The sequence below is a fragment of the Pogona vitticeps genome, chromosome 1 (genome assembly GCF_051106095.1).
Source record: "Pogona vitticeps strain Pit_001003342236 chromosome 1, PviZW2.1, whole genome shotgun sequence".
Classification (NCBI taxonomy): domain Eukaryota; kingdom Metazoa; phylum Chordata; class Lepidosauria; order Squamata; family Agamidae; genus Pogona; species Pogona vitticeps.
In genome coordinates, this window is record NC_135783.1 from 150,171,083 (window position 1) to 150,199,022 (window position 27,940).

The window sequence follows — 27,940 nt, forward strand, 5'->3', positions numbered from 1 at the left end:
TGGTAATAAATTAATTTTATAGTTGATATGGAAATAGACAATTGCATTTTAGTATAAACTTTGTTGCATAAAATCCATGTCACAAGCTAAAGTAACTTGTTCCAAATAAACAGAACTATTGCATTTTTTTTCCAGCATAGTTAGTTTCAGATACACATTTCAGTTTGAACAGACCAGTTTGTTTGCCCAATACTAACCCATACATAATCAATAGCTGAATGAATTCTTTTCATCTATTTGAAAACTTGGCACCTTTAGACATTGAAGACCCATGCACAATACCCTCTGAATCAACTCTGTGGATCAGTGTGTTTTATATAGGGTGTCTATTATGTTCATCATTTTATGATCATTTCACTTTTTTGTGTTTATCATTTCCTTTGGGATGCTCTGTGCCAGCTTTGCTTTAAACTACTACAAGTACATGAAATCCTCACAGCTGCATCCTGACAGCAAACTTTTTCACAAGAGACTAACACCTGAACTGATGACTTGATGGACTGAGTTTTCTCGTTGCAAAGAATCGCACTAAAGTTCCAAATTTAATGCTGAGAGTTCCAGCATCCATATGAATGGAGCATGGTGGGTGGCAGTGAAAAACATACAGCATTAAGTAATACTGGCCAAAACCCTTTTGGCATAGCTACCCCTATGGAATGGTAATGACATCACTAGCAAGGGGAGATTCTTTTGGTAATTAAAGACTTCCTCTCTTCAGCAGCCTATCCAACTTATAAATAGTCCATTTCATTGCATAGATGCCATGGAAATTGTGGGATGAAATAAGTCTTTAACTAGAAGCTTCATTGCTCACTGGTTAAACTGAGGTGCTCCAATCAAGACTTTGCTCACGACCCAAGTTCAATTCTGATGGACTCAAGTAGTTGGCTCAAAGTTGACTCAGCTATCCAACCTTTCAAGATTAGTAAAATGTGTACAGTATCTAGCTCACTAGGAGGTAATGTGTAGCCAGCATAATTATGTTATAAACCACACAGAGGGTGCTTTAAGAACTATGGGGTGGTACATAAGCAGCACACTTTGCTTTATAATGATGTGCAATCTCCCTCTGCCAATAATATAAGCCAGGAGTAGCAATTTTTGGTAATGAAAGACTTCCTCCTTCTGTCCTGCACCTCCCACAGCTTCCACATGATTAAAGAAATTGTTTGCAAGTTGGAAAAGCCACAGGAGAGAAGTGAGACTTAATTACCAGAACTCTCCTGCTAGTGATGTGATCATCCTTCCACATTTGCAGTTACGCTGACAGGATTTCAGTCAACAGACCACAGCAGATTAATTCTGACCTCGTTTATTTGAAACAAAGCTTCACTCAGTTCAGTTCTACCAACTTTCTCAAGTATGCAAGCTTAGGACTGCAACCATCCTCTCTTTTCTTCTCTAGGAATACCTAGCAAGCAGTTTCAGTATTGCTGTGAGAATTCAGGTACATATATTTTCTCCATGCTGCTTTTCATAATTATTTGTATCTTTGTGACAAGTTTTACAAACATAAACATTCTGAGCATTATATTTATATATGTAATGTATGCACAGTATTTTACCATTTTATCAATTAAGACTACATGCTGTATTTCATCCCCCCCCCCCCCGCCCCCGGAAGCATGGAGAGAGAAATTTCCCATGCTCATATCTTTCGTGCACCTGAAAAATAACTTTGGTCACTCTGCTAAGGCATTGTGTTTGGACAGTTCCAGATTCCAGTCAAGAAGAAAGACCATGTTATTTCCCTGACACAAAAGTGCACTTAGTGTAAAACTGAAGCACTCATAAGACTTCTTAGCTATCATTTAGACCTCAAGTAAGTATTGCTGTAAGAATGATATGTAACAATTTTCTATTAACTCAACCTATGAGTTTGGGGTTTTTTTTTTTTGTGGGTTTTTGCAATAAGTTAAGCATATAAATGTAGCCCTGCAGGGCCATTTTGTGACCTCCAGCTTCACCCCAAAATGTTAAACTTTTTTAAAAAAACCTTCCTCAAAAAGCTCCAATGTACCCTCCAGGGGTGTGGAGGAGTAATTCGGTCACATTTTGAGGGGTCATCCGCACCCTGAAGAGCCTCCCATGCCACCCCCAAAAAAACCTTTTAGTTAAATCTCTTTTTTTAATTAATAAAAACCTATTGTAGCAACTTTTCCTGTATATAACCATTGCATTAAAAAAATAAAAATGCAAAATGGCCTCTTTGGCCCCACAACCTCTTGAGCCCCACTCCTTGGTACTGCAATCCTTGGGATGCAAATCCGAAAAAATTACTCTTGGACCCACTGAGACAACCCACCCCCCTGAAGTATATTATAGCATTGCTAGTACTTTATCTAAAGACTACATCTTCTGCATTTCAGTTTACTTAATCACTGTAGAAGACAAAGTAAATTTGAGCACCATTCTAATCTCATTTCAATGTTTCAAAGTAGTAAATTTGAGCACCATTCTAATCTTGCTTAAACATGTTTCAAAATTATCTTTCAACGAACCAGATGTAGATTTTCAGGAACCACACAGGGTTTACAAAGTTTGGCAGAGTAAAAAGTAATACAAAGACTTTGTAAATGAATGTACTATACTGACAGAAGTGACAATAAGAGGTTTATGATGCCACACAGAACATGTTTTATCACTACTGCTTATTTTTAAGTCTATCATTGGCTTAGTCCCTTACCATGGAAGATGAATAATGAAGTCCAGCAATAAACTGCCATCTGTTTCCACTTCCAGATTATTTACTCTGCTGGCTATCCCATTATGCTCCCATAAATACAGCATTCTGAAATTTTGTTTCACACTGCAAGCTGATTCATACCGAAGAACTGAAGGCAATATTTACATAGTATGCGAAGAAACACTGCTATATTCAAGGTATATTTTTCACAGCTATATGATACTGATCAGTATATGGAGTTAGTAAACATTTTAACCATTTAGGAACATCTAGACATCTGTTAACTAAATCATTCTGAACCACTGGTGTTTCTTGTTGTAGATACCATCATATTTGTGTAGAAGAGCCTTCTTAAACCCTTTGGGATCAGAGCATTTTGGTCATAAGGAATAAGTGTTCATCTAGAAGTACATCCAGTTATCAGGAGTCTTATAAACTAAGTACCATGGAACAGAGTATTTTACCTATGATGATCCACTTTCCATTGGAAAGCTTGTTAAATATCACATAAACAATCCCATCTTGAATTACCCAAAATATCTCACAGACCAGTAGTTCTCAACCTTGGATTCCCAGATGTTCTGGGATTAAAACTCCCCAAAGCCTTCTGCTTTTAGATCATTCTGCTGGCCAGCATTATTTGCGCTGGCCAGGATTTTTGGTAGCTGTAGTCCAAGAACATCTGGGGACCCAAGGTTGGGAACTACTACTACAGATGATCAACAAATCAGGGAGTGGTAAATTTGTCTTAGAGACAGGTTTTGGTGTACGGAGAATTCATATATCAACATAGCAAGAAAATGATATTTATACTTAAAAACCCTTCTTAGATACACAGAATGTATCAAGGTTTTGCTTGCATCTTACACTACATAGTTACAGCTGTTTGCTGGCATGGTTCCATGCTGTGGAATACTGGGATTTGTAGTCTGGTGAGGGACTCGAAATTCTGTCCTAGGGAATTGTCAGGCACTCCTCTGAACAACAGCAGAGGATTTGAAGGACCTCAACAAGCTATGCATCCTAAGATTCCACAGCACAGAATCATGACAATTAAAGTGGTAGCAAACGGCTATAATTGTGTCATACATGTACAGTTCTCTAAGCTTACTACCGGTTGTATAACAGGCTGGAATAACCGTCAGGAGCTATAAGCCTAATACATGCACTAGCCCAGTGGAGTTTAACCCATCTGAAGAGAATGTGCACCTGATACACTTAGCTACTTCAAAGATGAAGATGCTGTTCATACATATTACATATATGCACATGTACACTCAAGAGTGAAGTCTTACTGATAATGTTAGAAGCGGCTAGATTTTTTTTACAGAAAGCTTCGTATACCATAGTTGCTAGCACATCCAATGAAGAGCAATGTCTATATTATATTTTGTCTTCTCTCAATACTGAGACATAAAAAGCTGCATTTGTACAGAAGACATATTTTGTCTTGCTAATTAGTCTGACTTAAAGATAAAGACTCTCGTTAGCCCCCATCCCTAATCCAGCATAAAATAAATCTTGTTATGTTTGATTGTCATGGCTATAACTTTAACATTAAAATGTTATCCTGTAGAATGAACTTTAGAAAATACTGGCCCTAAAAACAAAAACAGTTACATCTTCTGGCACAAAGCATGAGCTCTAATGATCTATAGCAGGGCGTTTGGCTCCAGCTGCAACCAAGGAAAGCCCTGGATGCATCTTTGGTCCAGATTAAGTATCTGTGTTACTAACTATACTATAGCTGAGTTGCCTCCACCTGGTTTTTACGCTGCCTTACAGAGGTCTCCTCTACTTTGCCAGATTCATCCTGCTCCACATCATCTTCTGTTTGAGATCCTTCAACGGCAGAGTCCTCAGAGGAATTTTCCTGGGACTCATCTTCGTCACCTTCTTCATCTTCTCTGTCAGACAGACCACTTTCTGTATGTGTCTCTTTTGAAGTAGGTTTCAGTGTCTCTTGTAGCTCTTCTGTTTTATCATCACTAGGGTCCACTAAATCTGGTGGCAAACAAATTGAGAAAACTGAAGACAATAATTCTGAGTACATATTTTAAAAATACAAAATCTCACGTATTTTAAAATCCATCCAGTGTCATTTAATTTCTTTACTAAACCACATTGCATTCCAACAAGCAAGTCTCCTGTATTTTGTGTTTCTTCTTATACTTAGTGCCCATAAATATGTTATTTTTTTTGTGTCTGTTAGCAATTTATAGATAGAAAACATTATTTTGCAGCTTGCAGCTAACTCTCCAGAAGCCCACAATCCTGGCCCTGACTGACTATCTATCTCTTTCTTTCTCTCACATGGTGAAGGTTTTTAATTTATTTTTTCTAGTAGAAATGTCTAGTTTCCTAAAATGTTCTCTGGGTCTTTTCAACAACCCACTCTTTTATCCCAATTGAAAATAAGGGTATAGTCCTTAGCACACTAGGAAGTAAGTTCCAAGGGTTCTAAATCAAATTCACTACTGATCAAAAATATTACAGAAATGCCCATTTTAAAACATAAAATCTGCCAAAGATTTGGAAGATTGCAATCATCTCAGCACTATTTTTTTTTTACTAGCTCAAACTTCAGTTAACCCACATACCTTCATACCTGGAAGGAAGGTTTCCAAGAACATTTATGTATTTCCAGTAGGACATTTTCTACAAGTGCTGTGGCTGTTCCATTGTATGTACAGTTAGCTATAAAAAAAATCTCTATCATCTGGTTCATTTGTAGGCTTGATTGCCAAGCTGAAGTGACAACTTATTAAGGTCTCAAAAATCACTTGACTAATCAATGGGCTGGTATCTAGCTACTTGCATAATAATATTAATATTAATAACAACAACATGCTGACTTATGACATCCATTATAAGGTTTTTCAAGTATGAAGTACTGAGAAGTGGTTCACCAATTCCTCCTTCTGGTGCCCTCTGGGACCAAGGCTAGCCAGGTGGCAAGGTACATAACACATTAGCCACACATACAATTCAGCTGATTTCAGCTGGCCCATGATTCCAACTCTCAGCACCTAGGTCCACAGTCAGGCTGCTCCACTTAACTGCACCAACCAGTTAATATATATGCACACATACATATACAGTGGTGCCCCGCATAGCGACGATAATCCGTGCAGCCAAAATCGTCGCTATACAGATTTGTCGCTATGCGAAAAAAAAGCCCATAGAAATGCATTAAAACCCGTTTAATGTGTTCCTATGGGTAAAAAACTCACCTTACAGCGAAAATCCTCCATACGGTGGCAAAAACACAGCAGGCAGCCATTTTATTTACCCGGCGGCCATTATGGAACCGCCGATCAGCTGTTCTAAAAACATCGCTATGCGAAAATCGGTAAGCGAAACAGCTTACCGATCATCGCAAAGCGATTTTTACCATTTAAATTAGTGGTTCTTAACGTGGGCAATAATGTCCCCCAGGGGGCGATTTCATTTTTCAGGGGGGCGGTAGAACAAAAAGGGGCGGTGTGGGGGTGAAAGAAAAGAAGGGGCGCTGGAGCGAGCCAAACCTGTGAAGGCGACTGCAGCCGCAGTGCTGGCAGTAGATCTGGTGCTGCTGCCGCCGCCAGATGATCCAGCTCTTTCCACCTGCCACGTCTTGCCTTTCTCCTTTAGGGGAGCACTGAGTGTGGATCGGGTGGAAGGAAAGGGTCTCTTGGGTCCTCACATCCTTGCCCCGTGAAGCGCTGCCTCGCACCCGGGTAGGGAGGGAGACTAGGTAGGTAGGTAGGTAGGTAGGTAGGTAGGTAGGTAGGTAGGTAGGTAGGTAGGTAGGTAGGTAGGTAGGTAGGTAGGTAGGTAGGATATCATCACCTCAGGGAGGGGGGCGATGATAACTTCCTCAATGGCTCAAGGGGGCATTTCTTTCAAAAAGGTTAAGAACCACTGATTTAAATCATCGCAATGCAATCGCTTTTGTGATCGCAAAAAACAAATCGCTATGCGGATTTGTCGTTAACCGGGGCACTCGTTAAGCAAGGCACCACTGTACAATATCTGAAAAACATAGTACTACATGCATCAGTAGCTGATGCAACTCATTGACCATACAAGTGATTTTCATATCAGAACCTCCAAGACTTAAGTGTTCCAATTGAACTTTAAGAAGCCACGTGGAGGATCAATTAAGTACCCAACAGATCCAACTGTTTTCCTAATGGCTGTTGAGGAATGTCCTCTTATCTCAGCAGGCAATTCTGTAAAAGCTCTGGCTGATCTCTGGAATGGGGAAATAACTAGTGTGATCCACTGTTGCTCTTAAGCATTCCTTCTTGTGGCACAGAGATAAACCAAGCCCCTGGTTTACTAGGGAGCTGGCAGTGATTAAAGGAAAAGAGACCAGAGAAAGATGATGGAAAACCTGGGATATGTCTGATCTACATAGGCTTTGTTGCTCACACCTGAGACTACCAGTCTCAAGTGGTCATGGGCCTGTTATGCTCTGACCCACAAATGGAGAATGTGCATCATTTCACAGTCTGTGAAGAATTTGCAAGGCACTGCAAATTAAATTACTCAGATCCATGTTGACCTGGATATTATAGGTGGAGTAGGTTCTACGAATGGAAATGCACCTCTGCTAACTGATTATTTTTCAGTGTGTGCATTGTTTCAATAGGATTTTTTGAGAGCTGGGAGCCATCACAGGTGTGCTGGATCTTTGCCCTCCCTAGCTCATAAGAACAGTCAGGGAGACTAGCCAAGTGGGCAAAGGGAGTAGTGAATGCACCTCTAGATCAAGGCAGGACTCCATCCTGCTGGACTTATCATTAGCTTTCAGTACCATTGAACATGCTATTCTTCTGGTTTGCCTCTCTGGGATGGAACTTTGAAGCAATGTCTTGCAGTGGTTCCATTTATTCTTGGACATGAAAACTCACGCTGAAGCTTTGTTTACTCATGGATTTGTCTCTGAATCTCAATGCTGAGATTTCAGCACTGACTAGGAGTGCATTTGCACAGTTAAAACAGGTGCATCGACTACTCCCATTCCTTGGGATGTATTTTCTAGCTAAGTTTACACAAACCTGAGTTACCTCCTGCTTGATTTACTGTAATAATCCATGTGGCATTGCCTTTAAATACTTCTGAGAAACTTCATCTATTTCAAAACACTGCAGCCAGACTGCTAACAGGGACTGGTTACAGAGATCATTCCCCTCTATCTTGTTACAACAGCATCACTGATTAACATTCTGTTTCCAAACTCAGTTTAATGTGTTTGTTATGACCTTTAACTTCCTATATGATTTGGGCACAGACTCATCTTCCCATACAACTCTTCCCAGTTTTTGAGATATTCAAAGGAGGAAATTCTCTTGATCCTGCCATTCTCACAGGCATGCCTAGTTAGGACGTGGCTAGAGCTGGCCACCTCTCTGTTGCCCTTCCACTGGCAAGCAACAGCTTTTGTTTTCAAGCAAACCTTTGGTAATTGAATGGCCTGACAAGAAAGAAAGAAGGCGGGGGGGTTGGGGTTATGTTACACTTTTTTAGGCTGTATAAATGAGTGGCTTTTTAATAATGGCATCTGTATAATTCTATTTTAATATCATGATTCCTCGTAATGTTAGTTGTATGTTTTTTAGTAATTCGAAAACTCACTTAAGGTCCCTCTACTAGGAGAAAGGTGGGACAAAAGATAAAAGACTTTTACTTTCAAACCAAACTTTACAGGCTCGCCTGAAAAAGTTGTACTTTTAGTTTATTTGCTCTTATTAACAATCCTGTTCATAATGGCATGCCTCCTAAAATTGTAAACTGAGCTTCTACTATTATACACTTACCAGAACCTTCCTCTCTGGATTTGGGTGGACAAAAGCAGTCTGCAAGCAAAACCAGAATCTGTAAGATAAGAAGCAGAATGATAAAGTCCATACATTAGCTTCACAACTAGAAAAAGACCTTTCTAAGCCTAAATGTTACCCTTTTGGATGCTGGAGCATCTATCACATTGCTATGTATCCATATTTTTCACAAGAGTTATTAGGGCCATAGCTTTGAGCACAGCCACAATTCAGAATTAAACAACTCATCAAATCCATCAGTTGCTTGTAAGAACACAGCAGTGTGGGATTTACCTCTTCTACCTCTGCAAATATTCTAGAGAGGTAGTGCTGGTCTTTGTGAGTACAGACAGTTTAATTTGCATACTCCGTGATTCAGTCTGCTTGACCAAGTTTCCTTCAAATGTCAATTGTCAGAAAATATTTATTTATTTATTTATTTATTTATTTATTGGACTTATATACCGCCCCATAGTGCTACAAGCACTCTCCGGGCGGTTTACAATTTTTAATTATACAGGCTACACATTGCCCGCCCCCCAGCAAGCTGGGTACTCATTTTACCGACCTCGGAAGGATGGAAGGCTGAGTCAACCTTGAGCCGGCTACCTAGGATTTGAACCCCAGGTCGTGAGCACAGTTTTAGCTGCAGTACAGCGTTTTAACCACTGCGCCACGAGGTTAACTGAAATACCACAATTATTTACGGAAATGTTTTAGACATTCACTACAGCTATAACTTTTCATCGTAAACTAAACAAAGACATGTGAATATGAGCCAGAACAACTTTTACAATGACCCTGGCTTGCCAGATTAAAACATGAACATATACAAAAGGCAAGCATTATCTACTTTGCAGTTTATGGCCTGTTTACTAATAAGTATTATAATAATAGTAGTCCTTTATGAACCCCAAAGTTTAAGTTGATGTGGAAGCAATGATATTTACTAAACGTTTCCCCCCAACATTTAAGCTTCAAAATAGCATTTATGTTCTGCCTAACTGACAGCTACTTAACTATGTGCAGTTGATTTACTTGAATGTTAGTTTGTTGCTGTTCAAACAATTATATCAAACTTTTATAACAAAGATGAATTTCCAGTAAGCGTAAGATGTAATAAAATCTTATGATCGTAACATAAATTCTTTATCTTCTTGATGAGGTTTACAATAAGAAACAGTAACAGAAGTTAAGCTCCTAGTTCTTCCTATTCTTAGTAATACATCTTCACATCCAACATTACTTTGCCATCAGTTAAGCACTGCGTAACATTGGGTGTATAAGAGCTAATGCAACACTGTAGATAAGCATTAGTTAGGCCTGTTAGGGTATGAGCAGGCAACAAGCAGCCCAAAGTGCTCCCCCTTTTTCAAAAATACTAGCTCAAAGCACCTCCTAAGCGCTGGAGAATAAGAGTGCCCAGAGATCTCCTGTATTCCTCATTGAATCATTCAGTTTTTTCTTGAAAGGCTATGCCTATTTTGTGGTTTACAATGAAAAATAAAATTACGCTGCATTTTACTATTTATTTGGGAGTAAGTGAGATTATATTCTATGATATATTTCAGAAAACATATACAGAATCAGACTCTAAGATGCTAGAAGTTATTCTGGCCTGGAATTCCATGTCCTTTCTCTGGTGGCAAGTGCTTCAGGGGCTGGATGCATAGAAATAAGGCATAAAGAGTGCCTTTCCCTTACTCTTCACTCTTGCCCTATGAGTTTGAGGCTCTCTCCCCACGACTCCAACAGGGTGATACTTTTTCTTCCCATTCTCCCTCCCAGCTCAAGTATTCTACCTTCCATGCATCTTCCACATATCTTCTTTATTAGGGCAAATGACTGAATGGAAAGAGAACCTTGATGTCACACCGTCATGAATGGCCAAAGTAGTGATTCATTTCTAGGCACTAACCAATGGAATATGCCAGCATTTCAATACAAAGTAAACCTCCAAGACAAACTGCATCCTACTATAACATTGTCTGTTAAACTGACATTTCTTGTTACTAGACCTGAAGAATAATAGTTTGTTCTTCATTTTCAAAGAAGATCATCTCCATTAGCAGGGCTTGAAAAATTTTAAAATGTCTCACCAGTCAGTCAAAAATTTCACCAATCAGCATGACTAGACTATAGCTTTGCAATTTATTGGGATTGGGAATCACTGATTTATATCCTCAGACTTGGGTAGCTTTATTACCTGTGTGCCCGTGGGGTCATAAAGCTTGTATTTTGAATGCATTTCTTTTGAATTTCTCCAGCAAAAATAAAACTGAAAGCAAAAGCACCCAGCCTCTCAAGGAGCCACAGTTCCCTCCTCGTTCGGTTGAAATTGGGAGCAGGGACTCTCCATATTCTCCAACAAGGGACTACTCTACATTTTCCTGCAGAGCCATATCTCTATGTGCTGCTCAAAGTCTCTTCTCGTGAGAAGAGGGCAGTTTTCCTTTTGCAATGGGAAGGGGGAGGGGAGGACTGCAGGATTAGAGAGAGAGAGAGAGAGAGACAGGTGGAGGGTAAGGAGGCAGGGAGGGAGGGAGCTGTGGCTCATCAAGTAGCATCTTTCACTCCTCACAGATGAGTGGAACAGTGCATTTTTCAAGCCCTGTCAATTAGATTGAGATTCATACCTGAGAAATACAACTACAGGCAAGAGCAACACTGGCATTTACATGAGAGAGTAAGAGAAACTGCATTTCTGACAGTTTTTTTAAAAAGTATTTCTCATTTACAGTATAAAAAATTATTCTTACCAAGCCCAATATAAGACCAATCAGTAGAGTAGCCAATATGAAGACTGCATAAGAACCCCAAACAGGAAGTTCAAGAGTACCTGTTAAGTAGTTGTGGATTTGCTATAAAGGAAACAAAACAGGTTGAACCGAAACTGCAATCTTTGTAGCCTAAATCACATCATAAGACAGTAAAACAACAAGATTGCCTTCCAAATTTTCAGGTTTCAGGACATCTTTTAAACAAATTCATTTATATTAATATAAGGGCACCTCTCATTGCGTTCTATATTTATTTTATCTTGCAACTTTGTTATTTATTTTAAAGGGCATGACAAATATATTCAATTTAGGCAAATAAATATAGTAGGCTAAGGAGGGATGGCCAAAATGAAGACATGATAGCACTTTTCAAATATTTGAAAATAAGTCATACAGAGGAGGGGCAGGATTGTCCTTGATCATCCCAGATTGCAGGACACATAATAACAGGCTCAAGCTACAGGAATCCAGATTTCAGTTAAATACCAGGAAAAACTTCCTAACTGTTAGAACAGTACGACAATGGAACCAATGACCTCAGGAAGTAGTGAGCACTCCAATGCTGGAGGCATTCAAGAGAAAATTGGAGAACCATCTGTCAGATCTGCTTTGATGTGGATTGCTGAACACAGCATGCTAGGGGGGTAGGCTTGATGGCCTTAGAGGCCCCTTTCAATTCTATGATTCTAAGCCTTTCAGAAATTACCTGACTTAAGCTCCAAGCAGCTGTAACTAGCACAACTCATGGGGGGGGGGGGGAGCGGAATGCTAGGACTTGTAGACCAACAACATTGAGAGAGTCACATTTTGCATGCTAATCCAATAAAGGCAGTTTGATAAGAACAAAAAACCAATAATTTGTTTATTTCTACCAACACATAGATGCCATTTTACATTGCTGAAACAGAATGATAACAATACCTCCCAATCCACCTACTGCTGCCTATCCTAGTTTGTTTGCTTGATGTAACTACTTATTTCATGCACATTCTACCTTCCTCCTAGCTGAGGAACCCTAGTCGGCTTACAAAGATTTTTTAAAGTATTCAAACAGTATAAAAACAGAATTACAATATTAAAAACCAATTAAACTATTACAGTGTCTTGAATAAAATCCCATTTAACAACTTAAAAACATATTTAGAAAAGACAGAAGAGTCAACCACCTCAACAAAACCCCTTCCTCTGAAGCAATGCACTTATTAAACACCTGGCTAAAGAAGTGAGTCTTCACCAGCTAGCAGAAGAAGGATAAGTGTGATCTTCCATAGAAGGGAGTTCTACCATCTGGGAGCAGCAACTGAAAAGGTCCTCTCTCATATACACACTAAGTGTGCCTGTGACAGCAATAGGGCTGAGAGAAAGGCTTCAAGAATATAAGATTAAACAAAAACTGAGTTCAAGTACATAATGGCCGAAATCCTGTTGCATAACTCTGTGTGTGAAGTGGCGATGATTCATCAGCAGCTACAAATCACGGCCGATTAAAGCAGTGATTCTGGCATGCAAGCCACTTTGCATAACAATTGTGTGTATCGTGATACCACATTTAATCAGCTGCAATTTGTGGTGATGACATCCTCGCTGTTGCACACAGAGAACTGCGCAAAAGGATTTCAGCCAATATGGTTTTAAAAGTTCACTTCTGAAGACCTGCAGATGCTCCAAAAGCAAAAATGGTGCAATCATTAGACAATACTGTACAAACTGATGTTCAAATCCTGCCTCCTTTGTGAGATTTATACAATCCCATTTGCTAACATAGTATGAGACATGTTTGGCCAATACAAAGAATTTTGCACGTGTTAAGGACTACTGCACTTCTTTAACAACAAACACTGTACTACACCATTAGTTTCAGTACAATACTTGCTACACAAGCTTCCCATGTTGCATAGCTACTGGGAAATGTACAAGTCCTTTCAAAAGAGTACATCACATGCAAAGCTTTTGCACAACACTTAATAAGCATCCTGTTTACTCACCCTAATCCATCCAGAGAGATGGAAAAGTCCTGCCATTCCATGCATCCTAATAAGGAACAACCATCTAGTTATATCAACAATATCACTGAACAATAGTCAAATCATTGTTTAGATCACAATTTGCTGTGCACTACAAAGAAAAGGCGAGAAAGGAGAAAGAGGAAAAGTTTTTCAAACACTTGAAATGGCATGCCTTTCTTCTTACATGTACTAGTAGATGCATTCTGATAACGAAACCAAATCACTTGACTACATGGTAGCAGCCTACGGACCTTTAAAGGAGGCCTTTTATCTATTTTTAAACTGTGTTTCGTGCAATATATTATGCAAATAATTACAGAAAAGCAATCCACAATCTCGTCAAATCTCAATCAAAAACTCTGAAAACTTCAAATATTATAAAGGAACTGCGTTGACTGTCAAGGCATACTCTATGGCAGACCTGGGCAAAGTGCAGCCTGCCCATCGCCGCTGAGTGAGCTGGAGCTCTGGCTCCAGTCACCCAGCACGGCAGTAAGCAAAACTCGCGAGATCCGATGCTGGGAGCTCACGAGTTTTGACTGTTACTCTTGAGCCGCAGGCTGTGGAGCCTGTGACTCAAGAGGCCAGAAGGGATCCTTGCGCAGGCAACGTGGTGACGCATCACGTTGCCTGCGCAGAATAGAAGACAGTCGGAGAAGAAGGCCGTGGGAGAACCGAGGACAGATGAGTTATTTATTTATTTGATTTATTCCCCACCCATCTGGTCTACAAGACCACTCTAGGCGGCTCAGTGTCCGGGTTTTTTCCTCCCCTTCCCCCGCGGTGAACGAATTACAAGGCTCACATAACATCATTGTTTCATTTCACATTCAACAGTTCAGATTTTCATGTGGCCCCCTATAGAAATTAATTGGCCACCCCTGCTCTATGGTAAAGGTTCCCCTTGACGTTTAGTCCACTCGTGTCCGACTCTAGGGGCTGGTGCTCATCTCCATTTCTAAGCCATGGAGCCAGTGTTTGTCCGTAGACAGTTTCTGTGGTCATGTGGCCAGCACAACTAGACACAGAACGCCATTACCTTTGCAACATGGTGGTACCTATTTATCTACTCGCGTTTTACATGCTTTTGAACTGCTAGGTTGGCAGGAGCTGGGAAAGCGACTGGAGCTCACTCTTATGTGGATTCGATCTTACAACTGCTGGTCTTCCAACCTTGCAGCACAGAGGCTTCTGCGGTTTAACCCGCAGCGCCACCACATCCCTATGAATTCAGTTCAAAGTTTTGAGCAATGTCTGAAGTTATGAACAGAGTGGAATCTCAATATCTGAAGGACTGCTTTAGATACAAGGTTGCCCAAGTATTACAATCTACAAAGGTAGGTTCTCCTGTTCCTTCCACCTTTGGAAGTTGTACAATATATGAAGACACAATAGAGGCATTTCTTAGCCCTTAAATTCCCTTCCCCTGGAGCCCCTTTTGGCACTGACACTGGCTTTAATGCCAATTGAAGACTTGGTTCTTTTGGTTTCCTTCTCCACTGCCAACTCCTGCTTTCCTGTTGGTGATTTTATATTGGACTGTAGATTAGTGTTTTAATTTGCATTGTTTTTATTAATTGAATTGGGCACTGAGCTCCTATAATGTTGCATGGGTTAGAAATGTTAACGTTACAGTGCTGGCAGAAAAGAAATATGCTTGTAGTCTTTACCTCCCCTCCTCCAATGTATATAAATGAACAGAACATATACATAGAGGAAGGGAACAAAAACTACCGGTTTATTTCTTTTTTGCTAACACTAATGCTAGTTCACATTCGCTCATCTGTACTCTAATATTTAGTTGAAAGAAGCACATAGCTACTGCCCAAAGCAACATGAGAATGTTTACAATCGTTGGTTGTTCTATAACATTATAACCAGATTTGTATTTCCTTATACCAGAAACACTACACATTATTTACAATGTGTTTACATCAACAATATACAGCAGGAAAAATGTCACAGAAGGATACATTATGCATTAAAAAGCAGGAAACAGAAGCACTTGCTGTTTGGAATATTGTCCACCTTTCAAAAAAGACTTGTAAGATTTAATTGCAAGAAAGCAGTAAAATGTAATGCATTTACAGTATAGATGATGGAGACTTCCATTCTGCCACAGGTTCTACAGATTCCCACTTTCTCTCCAGGATATAGTCCTGTAGATCCTCCAGTGACCTTGAGCCACGGTATCTGCGGAAAACTCCATCCTTTGCACTGAAATCAGAGAACAGGATATCTGTAACGCTGGGCCTGCAAGTGAAATATCTAGCTATCCAATACAGAAGAGCAGAAGAAACAGTGATGTTGTGACACATGCACTGTTCAGCAAGATCTTGAGAGAAAGACAAAGAAGCAAGTCCTCTTGTTCATGTTGCCTTTCTCCCTGCCTCTTACTCTCTATGCATTCCAAGCAAGGTATACATACAAGAGAAAGAGTTGCAAGCATGGAAGAGAAACACTTTGTTAACCTTCCTTGTTAGCCTTCCTTCTCTTCAGTCATGCCTGAGCAGAAGTAACTACAAACTTTAAAACCCACTCTATGATCCAACATACAATTCAGATTTTAGGGGGATGTACAGCAAACCTAAGCTATAGATGCCCAGTAACATATATCTCTAACTTACTCTGTCCTGTTTATTTTGCAAACTCATCAAAACATTCAATGAATAAATCCTACAGGTATCCAACTAGCACCGTGGTCACTTCCTGTAGGGAGAAGAATCTTCTTAATTGTTCCAGTGGCAGGTTGCTATTATTCCCTCACTGTACCGCATTATATGAATTTAGCACTGCTTCATCTCCTCACAGCTCCTTCGTTCAAAAGGACTTATTGTCCCAGCAAAGAAATACAGTGATGTCCTCCAAAGGCTACAACAACTACAGCTTTCTTTCTGAAAAATCTTGACCTCTTGCCCATCCAAAGTATGTGTTGGAGTTCCACTGAGAAAAAAAGATTGTGGAACTCCACAATCCCCTAAGACCTCTAACAACCGGAATCTATTAGACCAATGTATTTATTCACATTCTTCCATTACTCTGTTATGTAGTTCATACAGGCCACCTTCATAAACACCATATACAAATACTGAACCGATAAAAACAATTGTTATTTTCAGGAAAAGGAAGTGAGGTACTTACTGGTAAATAGTGGGAAGTGTGGTAACAAAGAAACGGCCACTTACGCCTAGAGAGTAAAGAGGTTTTCTTCAGTGGAGTTTTTCTAAGTGCATTATTTTGCTTTTGAAGACATAATCACTAAGAACCTCATAACAAGTCAATTAGGATACTTTATAATAAATGAGCTTCAAAGTAAAGTCACTACTATGTATCTGCAACTAGTTTAAGAAACTGATGGTCCATTTTGGTTTCAAGCCCATTGAGTGCATCTCATAGAACCACTGCACCAGTACTGGAAGGGGAAAAAGCTACAGCTAGTGACAACCATCAAAAGGATCTCTAGAAATCTCAGAAGAACTAGTCCTGTCTCTAGCTCAGGTTCTGGTTTGCTAAGGAGAATTTAACTTCAAAAACTGCCTGCAACTAAAAAAGGCAGGGAAGAAACAAGACACTTGACCCCATACTACAGAAGAAGTATACAGCCAAAGCTCAGTTAAGAACACAGGCTCATGACTGCTGAGATGTTCTTCAAGCACACAGATTAAGGATGCAATTCTATATCCATTTACTTACACATAGGTAACAGAGTAGGTAACCCAGAAGTAAGCTCTTGATGCTTTACTTCTGAGTAGCCATGTGTTAAATGAAGGATAAATAAATTTACAGAAGCAGAATTTTGCCTAGCCTAAAACCACTAAGTGTCTTTGTGTATAGATCTGTATCAGCAGGTATAAGATTTGCCAAGCAGATTGTGGTAAACCAAAATAGCAGCAATTTCCATAAAAGAGCTCACAATGAATAGCAAATTGCTCCTGCCAAGGGGCAGAGATATGCACGTAGCCACTCCCGCTTCTGCACATCTAGCTTCATTGCTGCTGCAATGGTAGTAGACTTATTTGTAATGGCAATAACAGTATCTACCATCTGACAAGGAAGTACAAGGGAGCTGGAGTGTAAATAACCACCCTCTGAATTACATGCAAAGATCAGAACATTTTCATTATCTGGCAAAAGATTTAACAGCGTAACACTATGCATAGTGTAGTTATGAATAGATACTACAAAATCTTTTGCTAGTCAAAATTCTTTTCATTAGCTTTCAAATTTATCCCAATCTTTTGCTCACGTCTCAAAAATTCATTTCAGTTAGCTGGCAACTTCTATCCAGTAGTCTAAATTATATTCTTAGTATACAAGGTAGTTTTTCCAACCTTAACTTGGCCATCCTTTTCCACAACTCCCAAAAGCCTAGACACACTGTTCATCCAAGACAAATATAAGGATCAACACAACTCAGGCCAAGTGAACAGCTTATATAAAGAAGTTCCCAAACGTATGCTATTTAGAGCAGACAGAAGCCGTATTCAGTTATGAGCTCATCTGGTGTCACCAACATGGACAGAAAAGAGCAGCAAGCCCCACACCCTCCCTGATCATTTTTTCCAAGGAAGCAGAAACAAGTCTGAAGAGAAGAGGTTCTTACTCACATGTAGGCTCCATACGCAAGTACAAAACCTGGAAGTTCCAAGTTCTTCCATACACATAGAGCCTAAATGTGAGCGAAAAACTCTCCTCTTTCAGACTTTACCCTACATGCATGAAGAAAAAAAATGCATGAGATGGGGGAGGGGACTTGCTGCTCCTCTCTAGGTTGATGATACCAGTCATCAATTAAAATACATCTATGGACCCTTCGGGAACTAGTCTGTCTAACCCACCCAACACTCGTTATTCAGTACTCAAGTTCCAGTAACCCAACAGCAGCAACTATCTCCCAGTTTGCCTTCAGGATACCTCAGACCTCAACCACACCCACTAGAAGGAAACTCTACAGCAGCCTTGGGGAATGATGGAAGGGTTCTAACGTCACCCAATCCCCTGCCTCATTCCCAGAATCAAAAATAAGGAGCAAAACTATCTGGATTGAAGTACCAGCTGAAGAAGAAAACAAGGTCTGGAGAAGTTCTTCTTCAGCTGGTACTCCAATCCAGATAGTTTTGCTCCTTATTTGCCCTCTCCGTGTAGGAAATCAATGCTTCAAGGAGCTGGCTGCATTCGAAACCATGGAACAGTGAATTTTGTTTTCCCATGCCTTTCCCGTGCAGGAAAAGGCGAAGGAAGAGAAAAGCAGTCTCAGCCAGCAAATTGGAGAAATGAATGTGAGCAGTTTTGCACTTTCCTTGGTTTCCAGGCACACGAGTGAAACCACTGAGCAAAAGGTTGAACACAGAGAATAGGGGAAGCCTCATTCCAAGATCCTGTGGCCCACATGGACTAGCAAGGTAACTAAATCTGGCCTTCAGGCTAGAGGCTCGCATCCCTTTTCCAGTGTTCAACAAGTGATTTATTTGTTCATTACACAAAACAAAGCAATGGGCTAGACTCTTTTAAGATCTGCCATGTACTTCTCTTTTTATTCTTATTTATTCACAAGTTACCTATTAAAAAGCCAGTTTTTACTTACCTGGTTCTTGAGTGACATCTACTTTGCCAACACTGAGTTCAAGGTCTTTGCTGCTTCTTGCAAAAGCTTCCCATGCTGATTCCATCTGCTGACAGGCTGGACACCAAGGGGCATAGCTAAGGAAGTGACAGTGTGATGTGAATTGAACACACAGCTTCATTATCTGGTATGTCTATCATATACTAAGGAACTGTACTTCCCTGAATTGTTTCATTACTTTTTTTGCCACATTATTCTCAGCAATGGCACACTTCTCCCAGGGCTACTGACTCATGATCACTGATCACGTAGGTCAACCGTTTTGGGTGTGACTCTGTCTCAGGCTACGGGCTATCCCACCGCTCCCCTGCTGTATTACTGCAGGCTTTTTTTTTCTGAAGAAACAATGCAGAAGCTTCTGACAGTGCCAAATATTTCTTCTACAGGAGTAGGCTATCAATTAACAAAATTTAATTAAATGATTAATTAATCAATTGTATTTCTATAATGTCTTTCTCTCAGCAGTGGAAGTCAAGGGAAAGAGCTTCAATTTCACCCTACCTCTGACTGCCCAGTTTGTTTCCAAGCTCAATTTAAGGTCATGTTTATTTTTACTACCTTAAATGGCTTAGAACCATCTCACTACAGAAACATTCAGCTGCACATGAACCTGCCTGGAATTTAAGGTTTGTCTCAATGTCTCTGCTCTCTCCAGTGCAACTGTTCCAATGACCCCCCCCCTTTTACAATAGCAACACTGTTCTAATGCATATATCAAATACGGAAAGCAAATATTAGAACATAATTTTTTTAGTGGCAATGCAAAGCCTGGAGCCATCTCTCCTGTTGCATGTTAACCAGCAAATATCTTTGTCCGTCTTCAGATGGTTAACACAGACCTTTTTATACCAGTCAGTTTTTGTTGTAGACTCTAGTTCAAATCATAGTCTGAACTGGGGGGAACTCACCCTAAATCTCAAGTGAGCCTGGCCCCCTATTCAACAAGTGAGTTACAAGTACTGAAAATTTTAATTAAATTGTTTTGGACATGTGTTAAATGTCATCATTCTATTCTATTTAATGGATTTATAGATTTGAAACGTTCAGAATTTGGTCTTGATGTATTTTACTTTCAGTACAAGTTTTGATGACATATCATAAACAATAATATAATAGCAATATAACCTTGTCTAGCAGACATATACTCCCTACACTATCCCCAAGCCACCACTGCACTTTTTTGCTTTTCTGACTGGCTTTTATACCTGTACAGCTCTCCTCCAACACATTTCAAATGAGTTATTTTTATCCCTGTCCTTCTTCGCTGTCTGTCTTTCACATATTATGGATGATTTGACCTTGGTTTTCAGTGGGACTCTTTTCTAACTCCAACATCTCCTTTTTTCTTTTTCTTTTTTAATTTCAAAAAGCAAAGGAATCTCTTTTGGAAAACAGGAATACAGCATGTCTATAGAGCTGATTTTCTCTTTCACACATATATGTGGGTATGACTGATTCGTTTGCTTGTGCTTCCCTGAGCACCAAGACTTTGATTATTGTAAAAAAGATATTCTGTTGTACTTTATAAAGATAAATAATATGCTATTGGGCAGTTTATTTATTTATTTATTTAATTTATATGCCGCCCACTCTACCCAGAGGTCTCTGGGCGGCTTACAATAATTAAAATTCAATACAATAAAATGATTTAAATACAATTAAAATACAATTAAAATACAATTAGAATTGCCATCATCAGGACCCACAGTTGTTATTTCAATTAAAAGCCTTCTGGAACAGGAAGGTTTTGACCTGGCGCCGAAATGTCATCAACGTCGGCGCCAGACGAATTTCAGTTGGGAGGGCGTTCCATAGTCTAGGGGCAGCTGCCGAGAAGGCCCTTTGTCTACAAGCCATCCCTCTTACCTCTTTGAGGGATGGCTCTTTCAAAAGGGCCCCCTGGCTAGATCTTAACTGCCGGGTAGGCTCATATGGAAGGAGGCGGTCCTTCAAGTATCCAGGGCCCAAGCCGTTTAGGGCTTTATATGTCAAAACAAGCACTATGAATTGCGCTCGGGCAGCAACTGGTAACCAATGTAAATTGAACAGAATCGGCTTGATGTGATCTCTAGCGGCTCCACCACTCACCAGTTGAGACTCTGAATGGATTTCTCCCTTGCATTCAATTTTTTGCTTCCTGCAAAATGGGTGGCGGAGCAGAAAACGGAATTCAGAAGAGTGTGGTTTGTTTAGGAACTTTCTGGGAAATGGGTATTTTCTTCACCTTGGAAAATATCTTGAGCAAACCCCCTACCCTGTGCAGCCATTTTAGACCAGTGGTTCTTAACCTTTGTTACTCAGATGCTTTTGAACTGCAACTCCCAGAAACCTCAGTCAGCACAGCTGGTGATGAAGGCTTCTGGGAGTTGCAGTCCAAAACTCCTGAGTAACCCAAGGTTAAGAACCAGTGTTTTAGACGATCACGATCAAACTTTCAAAAATTCCACCAAAACAGTTTGGAGATCCCTGACAGATTTGTTAATAGGTGCTTCAAATACTTGAAGACATGCATGTGCATTCCAACAAGAGCTGAAACATCCTGCCCTAACAGTTGACCTTCAATCACAGTTCCCACGGGTATCAACAGCAACAGTTCCGATTAGGTACATGTAGCTATGTGAAAGGCAAGACATTGTTATTCAAGGGCATGTGCTGTTCAAATATGCTTTTCACTGCAAGTTTTCTGGATGGTTATCAAGGAACACAAGCTTACTCACATGTAAGCCATACTGATTTCAATGGAACATGTTCCCAGTTAAATCACATACGACTGCAACCTTAATATTCCGGAGTCAGTCAGTTACAATAATTCAGAACATTTTTATTATAGTAAATGCATATTTATTATGCTACTAATCACAAGGATTATTTTTACTTTACATGCATCAGAAAGTAACATGAATATACTTCATGTTTTGAATGCTCTTATTTTAGCATTTCATGTAGGTGCAGCTGAGTAATACTGATATAGCCTTCAAAAGACTTAGGCTGCAACTACACAATCAAATACTGCAGGATTTGGAGCAGGTGAAAAATGGATCAATTCACCTTTTCTTTACTGATCACATGACAAAGGCCACTTAGAAACAGTCTGTTCCTTTTTGCTGGTGACAGTTTTTTTTTCTTTGCCATTCAGTGTTTCCACTTTTAAAAAGCAAAAACAACTAGGACTTTTCCCCCCCATGTGATCAGCTATTTTGTTCTCAAAAGAATGAGTGGCATGACTGTGGATGGTATTCTGGTGAGGTACTAAGCTGGGTGTCATGTTTTGGATGGCAGGAAAACCCACCCCTACAGTCTTCCTCCCTTGTTGGAGTATTTTTTAAAATAAATTGCTTATCACTACACTGATACACTAGTTTAGCACTAGAGCAACCACTCAGAGGTAGCACCCTGGCTTCCCTGCCCCACTTCCTCCAGGCACTGCATCTGACTGGGCACCCTCCATAGGAGGTGAAGCTGGAAAGTGCTGAACACCTGTTCATCTAAAGGACAAACTGGGGTGAACTGCCAAATTGGTGGTTTGTGGCCATCTCTATTTAGCACTAGATCACCTCTGCAGGGACAAAAAGAAAAGAGAGAGAGAAAAAAGAGAGATACAGTGGACCCTTGACTTACAGACGGCTTGACTTACAGACTTTTTGAGTTACAGACTTCTCTGGCCGCAAAATTTAGGTTTGACTTGCAGGCTGAGAATTGACTTACAGACCAGAAAAAAACCAAAATGGAACAAAAACGGCCTGTTACGGGATTAATCAGTTTTCAATGCACTGTAGGTCAATGGAACCGCCTTCCAATACGGATTAAGTTCTCAAGTCAAGACCCCACTGTAAAAATCAATGTGAAATAGAAACAACTTCTGACAAATCACTGCAGACTATTATGTTTCCATGGTACCTGTTCACCTATTTGTACATTGTGGAGAACTTTGGAAACTGTCCCTTTTCCCTAGCGCCATGCAACATGTATCTCCCTACAGTATATCACAGAAGTGAGTACACCCCCTCACATTTCATAAATATTTTAGTCTATTTTTTCATGTGACAACACTGAAGAAATGACATTTGGCTACAATGTAAAGCAGTGAGTATACAGCTTAAATGTGCTGTGTAAATGTGCTGTGCCCTCAAAATAATGCAACACACAGCCATTAATGTCTAAACCGCTGGCAACAAAAGTGAGTACACCCCTGAGTGACAATGTCCAAACTGGGCCGAAGTAGCTGTTTTCCCTCCCTGGTGTCACGAGACCCCTTAGTGTCACAAGTCTTAGGTGTGAAGGGAGAGAAGGTGTTATTGCTCTCACTCTCTCAGACTGGTCACTGGAAGTTCCACATGGCACCTCATGGTAATGAACTACGTATCTGAGGATCTGAAAAAACAAATTTAACACTGGCCAGTCTTGGAGGATGTGATTCATATTTCCTTATCAACAGAAATAAGACTGCAGAGGCTACACACCTTCTGTACCCACAGGATGCTATTCCTTCAGACTCATATCTGAGCCATGAAAAGGGTGGTTGTTTCTTGGTTATCCTGTGTCCACCCAAACAGTTCATGAACAAACGGTTCCTCACAGGCCTTTGTCCTTACACTGTAGCAGATCTTTCTCTGAACTGCTATTTAGTCAGTTAGGACAAAAGTTTGTTTCAACTGAAATTGAAAGCAAATTTACTGGGATTGAAACTTGATTTGCAGACTCTTCTAACTTTGACAATTCGACAATGTTTCCACATAACTTTAATACTAATTTCTTTCCATCCTATGAAGAATTAAACCAGGCAAGTCTGACACTCTGACATGAGACATTCCTTCAAGCTACATAAAGGGAGAAGATATGCTCAGGGGCACTACCAGCTCTGTAAAACACATAGCATCTTACACTTCCTTCTATCAACTTTCACCTAACAGAAACCATTTCATCAGGCTACAGCAGAGGGAGTTAAGGCAAAATTGGCCTTTCCTTTACCCTGGTAAGAGACCAGCTACTTCTAGTACTTGCTTTATTTGAACTGTCTGCTCTTCAACTAGTTGTTCTAGGAATCTTGTAACTCAGAGGCTGGTTACATGGACATTTAGCCCACTGTTTGGTTAACTGCATAGATGGGTGGTTTGCTCCTAAAGATAGTGATCAGACATTGTCTTTGCTGAAGTAAACCAGCTCATCTCTAGATGCAGATCTACCCACATCTTTCTGGCCCGTCAAGAGCTTCTACTTTTTTTGGTATGTGTACAATCAATCTTTTTTGGTCAATTTTCAATGTGTGTGATTACTAGGAATGAGCCAAAAACCTTCTGTTTTTTTTTATTTGTCAATAGTTGGAGTGCCTTGATAGTGATACTTTTGGATATTGGCTAATTAAATATTTGTGCTTCTTGGCAGGGGGCAGAGGAAGTGAATTCTTTTTCAGCCTCCATTAGTGCAGCAAAAATGTACTGCATCACTTATAAAAACAATTAAAATTTATTTCTTTTCCTTGTCTTAAAGGGTAGGTTCAGAAACTGCCCACAGCTGAATCCACCACCAGAGCAGCTTCTGGACGGGCACTTTGAAACAGGGGAAATAAGTGTATGTGTATATAAAGTTGCAGCAGGCTCTTAAGCAGACCTGTAAGTGTAAAACACTTCACTTAAAGATCACTTGTAACGGACATACCTAATACATATACGTACATTTTTTTAAAAAAATAGACCAGACAGGGTTGCTTGAGGTCCAGACACCATTTGGATGTGACGATTGCACCAAATGACATACCAGAAGACTCCCTAGTGGCCCTATTTAGCCTGCTGCAGACTAGTCATGCAGACAAGCCTTAAGATCTAGTGCCAATGTTTCCTTCCTTTCACCCACCCCTTTTCTCTTTAGGAAGATGGTCTGAAAAGGCATTGATCTTGATATCACCCAAAAGCAAGTACAATCTTAGGCAACTTCAAAGACTAAGAGAGTAGGGCCTGATACAGTGGGGTCTTGACTTAAGAACGGCTTGAGTTAAGAACATTTTGACTTAAGAACCGCTCTCATAGGAAAATATTGACTTGACTTACATACTTAGATTTGAGTTATGAACTGAAAAAAAAACCACGTGGGAGGCAGGGAAAGTGCAAAATTTGAACTTTCAGTTAACTGTTGGCCAGTGAAAAGGGTACCTGTCTGCTTCCTCACTCCTCCCAGCGTTTAGAGAGTGGATTGGGAGACAGTCTTCGGACTGCCTGGTACTGGACTGCCTGGACTGTCTTTTCCCTGCCTTCCCTGAACCTTTCTTGACTTAAGAAAAAAAGAAACAAAATATCCCCCTCTAGTGGTCGAAGGCGGAATAGCAGCTTCCCATTAGTTTCTATGGACGGAAAAGAGCAGATACAGATCAAATGGTTTTCAATGCATTCCTATGGGGAATACAGATTTGACCTGAGAACGTTTTGACTTGAGAACCGCCTTCCAATACGGATTAAGTTCTCAAGTCAAGACCCCACTGTACATATGGCAATGTTGAAGTAAAACAGTCATAGATACACCTCTCCCTGTACACAAGTGATGAGTAACTTGTGACTTTCCAAATGCTGATGGACCACAACTCCTTTATCAGTAATTACACTGGCGCAAGTTTAAAGTATGCCCCAAGGGAGGGGGACTGCCCCTCTTCAGTACACAGGTATAGCCCTCCCAACTGAAATTCATCTGGCACCGACGTTGATGACATTTCGGCGCCAGGTCAAAACCTTCCTGTTCCAGAACGCTTTTAATTGAAATAACATCAACTGTGGGTCCTGATGATGGCAATTTTAATTGTATTTTAATTGTATTTTAATCATTTTATTTTTATTGTATTGAATTTTAATTATTGTAAGCCGCCCAGAGACCTCTGGGTAGAGTGGGCGGCATATAAATAAAATAAATAATAAATAATAAATAAATAAATAATAATAACCCTCCCTTCCTTCAGGCTAATGCCCAAGCAAGAGATTTCTGTATGGTAAGCCCGAGAGCAGAAACTTTACAATTTGTGACTCTTGCTAAGTTTATCTGAGAGGCTTTGCTTGATGCTGGTTAGGCATTTTGGAGACCAGTCATTCACCAGGCTGCCATGAGCTGGAGGCAAATTCATGGCACATAGCAATAGCACAAATCAAAACCCTGCAAGTTAACTAATAAATCCACATGGGCAAGCGGCTCTTGACACATTGAGGTCAGTTTAAAAGTTGCTTCCTAACAGCCAACCTATAGAAAAAAAAATATCTACAAAACCACACAAGTCAAATACTGTATCTAAAAATTGCCTGTGCCCATATTTTGAACCAGTTAATTGTGCCCAAGCTACTGGAAGCTTCTGACAACAAGGTCATCACATCTAGAGCCTTCCTTGGTTCAAGCCTACTTTGCCAAACGTACAAAACAAATTTTTAAACATACAAGTGACCAAGATCAAACCCTCATGGCAAACAGAATGAGAACACCCGTGATTTGATTCTCTTCCCTAAAGCCAGCAAATGACCTTTGGCAAACCAGCTTTTCACTAAGCACCCCCTCCAGAGGCAACAAGGAGGCAACAATCATCATCACCATCCCTGAGCTATAGGTGCACGTGCTTTGCGCACTCCCAGGCGCAGGGGGGAGGAGAGGCTACGTCTTCACAGCCCAAGTACTGGGGCCGGGTGGTCTTTTTTTCAAAGCTCCGCCAAAGGGCCTAGCAAAGCAAGAGGGGGCTGTGTGCCAGGAGGCATCCATCGCACAAATGCACACACACACACACACCCTAAGTCGGACGGCAAGGCAGAGATACCCAGCAGCGCCGCCGCACTATCCGCGCCACCCGCAAAGGCTGCAGCCAGCCCTTCCCAGGATTGGCCAAGAATGCGGGTTTGTACCGCAAAACCCCACTGTGCTAGACAATTGCATTCGGGGTTTTTTTTGTGTGCGTGTGTGTGTGTGTGCTTCCCGAGGGTGGCACCGCGTCAGCCCCCGCGCCACCAGCCCGGCCCGGCCCGGCCCGACTCACAATTCCACCATCCACTGGCCCTGCAGCAGGAGGCTCCAGTTGGAACCGCTCAGCTCCCTCACTCGGTTCTCCTCCGGCTCCGAGGCCGTGGCCACAGACGCCCAGGCGACCACAGCGGTCCCGCACAGCATCAGCAGCGGCGCGGTCCCCCTCTCCCTCCTCCTCCTCTCCCGGCACCCGCAGGGAGCGTCGCCGCCGGCCTCGCTTGGAAAAAGAGCTCCCGCCGCCATCTTGCGGAGCTGGGAAATGACACCAAAGAGGCGCTCAAATACGAACACAGCCCCTAGAGGGAGCTTTGCTACCAGGCCACGGCGGCCCTCTCTGCCGGTTCCCATGCGAAGCTCACTTCGTCTGCGGGGATGAGTGGAAGCTACAGGACAGGGAATTCATAACAAAAACTGTAATTTCTGCACTGCTTTTCAACACGGGTGATTTAAAAAAAAAAGTCTCGTCATTACTTTCTGACGGCAGAGATGGGGAGGTACCTGTGTCTGTGATAAGAAGATAATTTCCCATGTTTATAACATCGATCCTTCTCTACAGTTTTTTTTTAATTGCAATCTATTGTATTTTTAGTTTACTTATTAAGGCAGCATATTAAATGAATGAATGAATGAATGAATGAATGAATGAATGAGGCAGCATTTTGATGATTTTCTTAATCCACATATCAGAAGACAGGATGTTCCATGGGGGCTGTTGATATTTTCTTGCCACTGCCACAGTGACTGCTTCTCCCCCAAGGAATTAATAAAACCTTAACATGTGTGAAATTTACTTTTTTAAAGGCAACATTATTAAAAAATAAATACCAATATTTATTAAAAGTTAAAATAGTTCCTTATTACTTGGGTTTTAGAGTAAAAAAATGGTTGCTTCAAATATATTCATTAAATTAATTTGTAACCCACTTACCATATCTAAAAGAATATTGGTAATGTGGATGAAAATTTCTTATTCATGATAATAATGGCAATAATAATGTTGATTATTGAGCTGGCTTTCCTTTCTTACTGATTGCTGGGCAACACCATTCAAAGTGGCAGTT

The 27,940-nt window shown here is 40.6% G+C and overlaps 1 protein-coding gene across 1 annotated transcript; it reads right to left on the reverse strand.

Moving 5' to 3' along the window:
- On the reverse strand, positions 1-27,153 carry TMX4 (thioredoxin related transmembrane protein 4). The gene is made up of 8 exons (XM_020809022.3): positions 26,893-27,153; positions 18,861-18,976; positions 16,418-16,463; positions 15,365-15,493; positions 13,256-13,301; positions 11,250-11,351; positions 8,491-8,548; positions 1-4,690 (listed from the first exon to the last, which is right to left on the reverse strand). The coding sequence occupies exons 1-8, from the start codon at positions 27,120-27,122 to the stop codon at positions 4,428-4,430; spliced, it is 990 nt and encodes a 329-aa protein (XP_020664681.3). The 5' UTR covers positions 27,123-27,153; the 3' UTR covers positions 1-4,427.
- Positions 27,154-27,940: the final 787 nt, after the last annotated feature.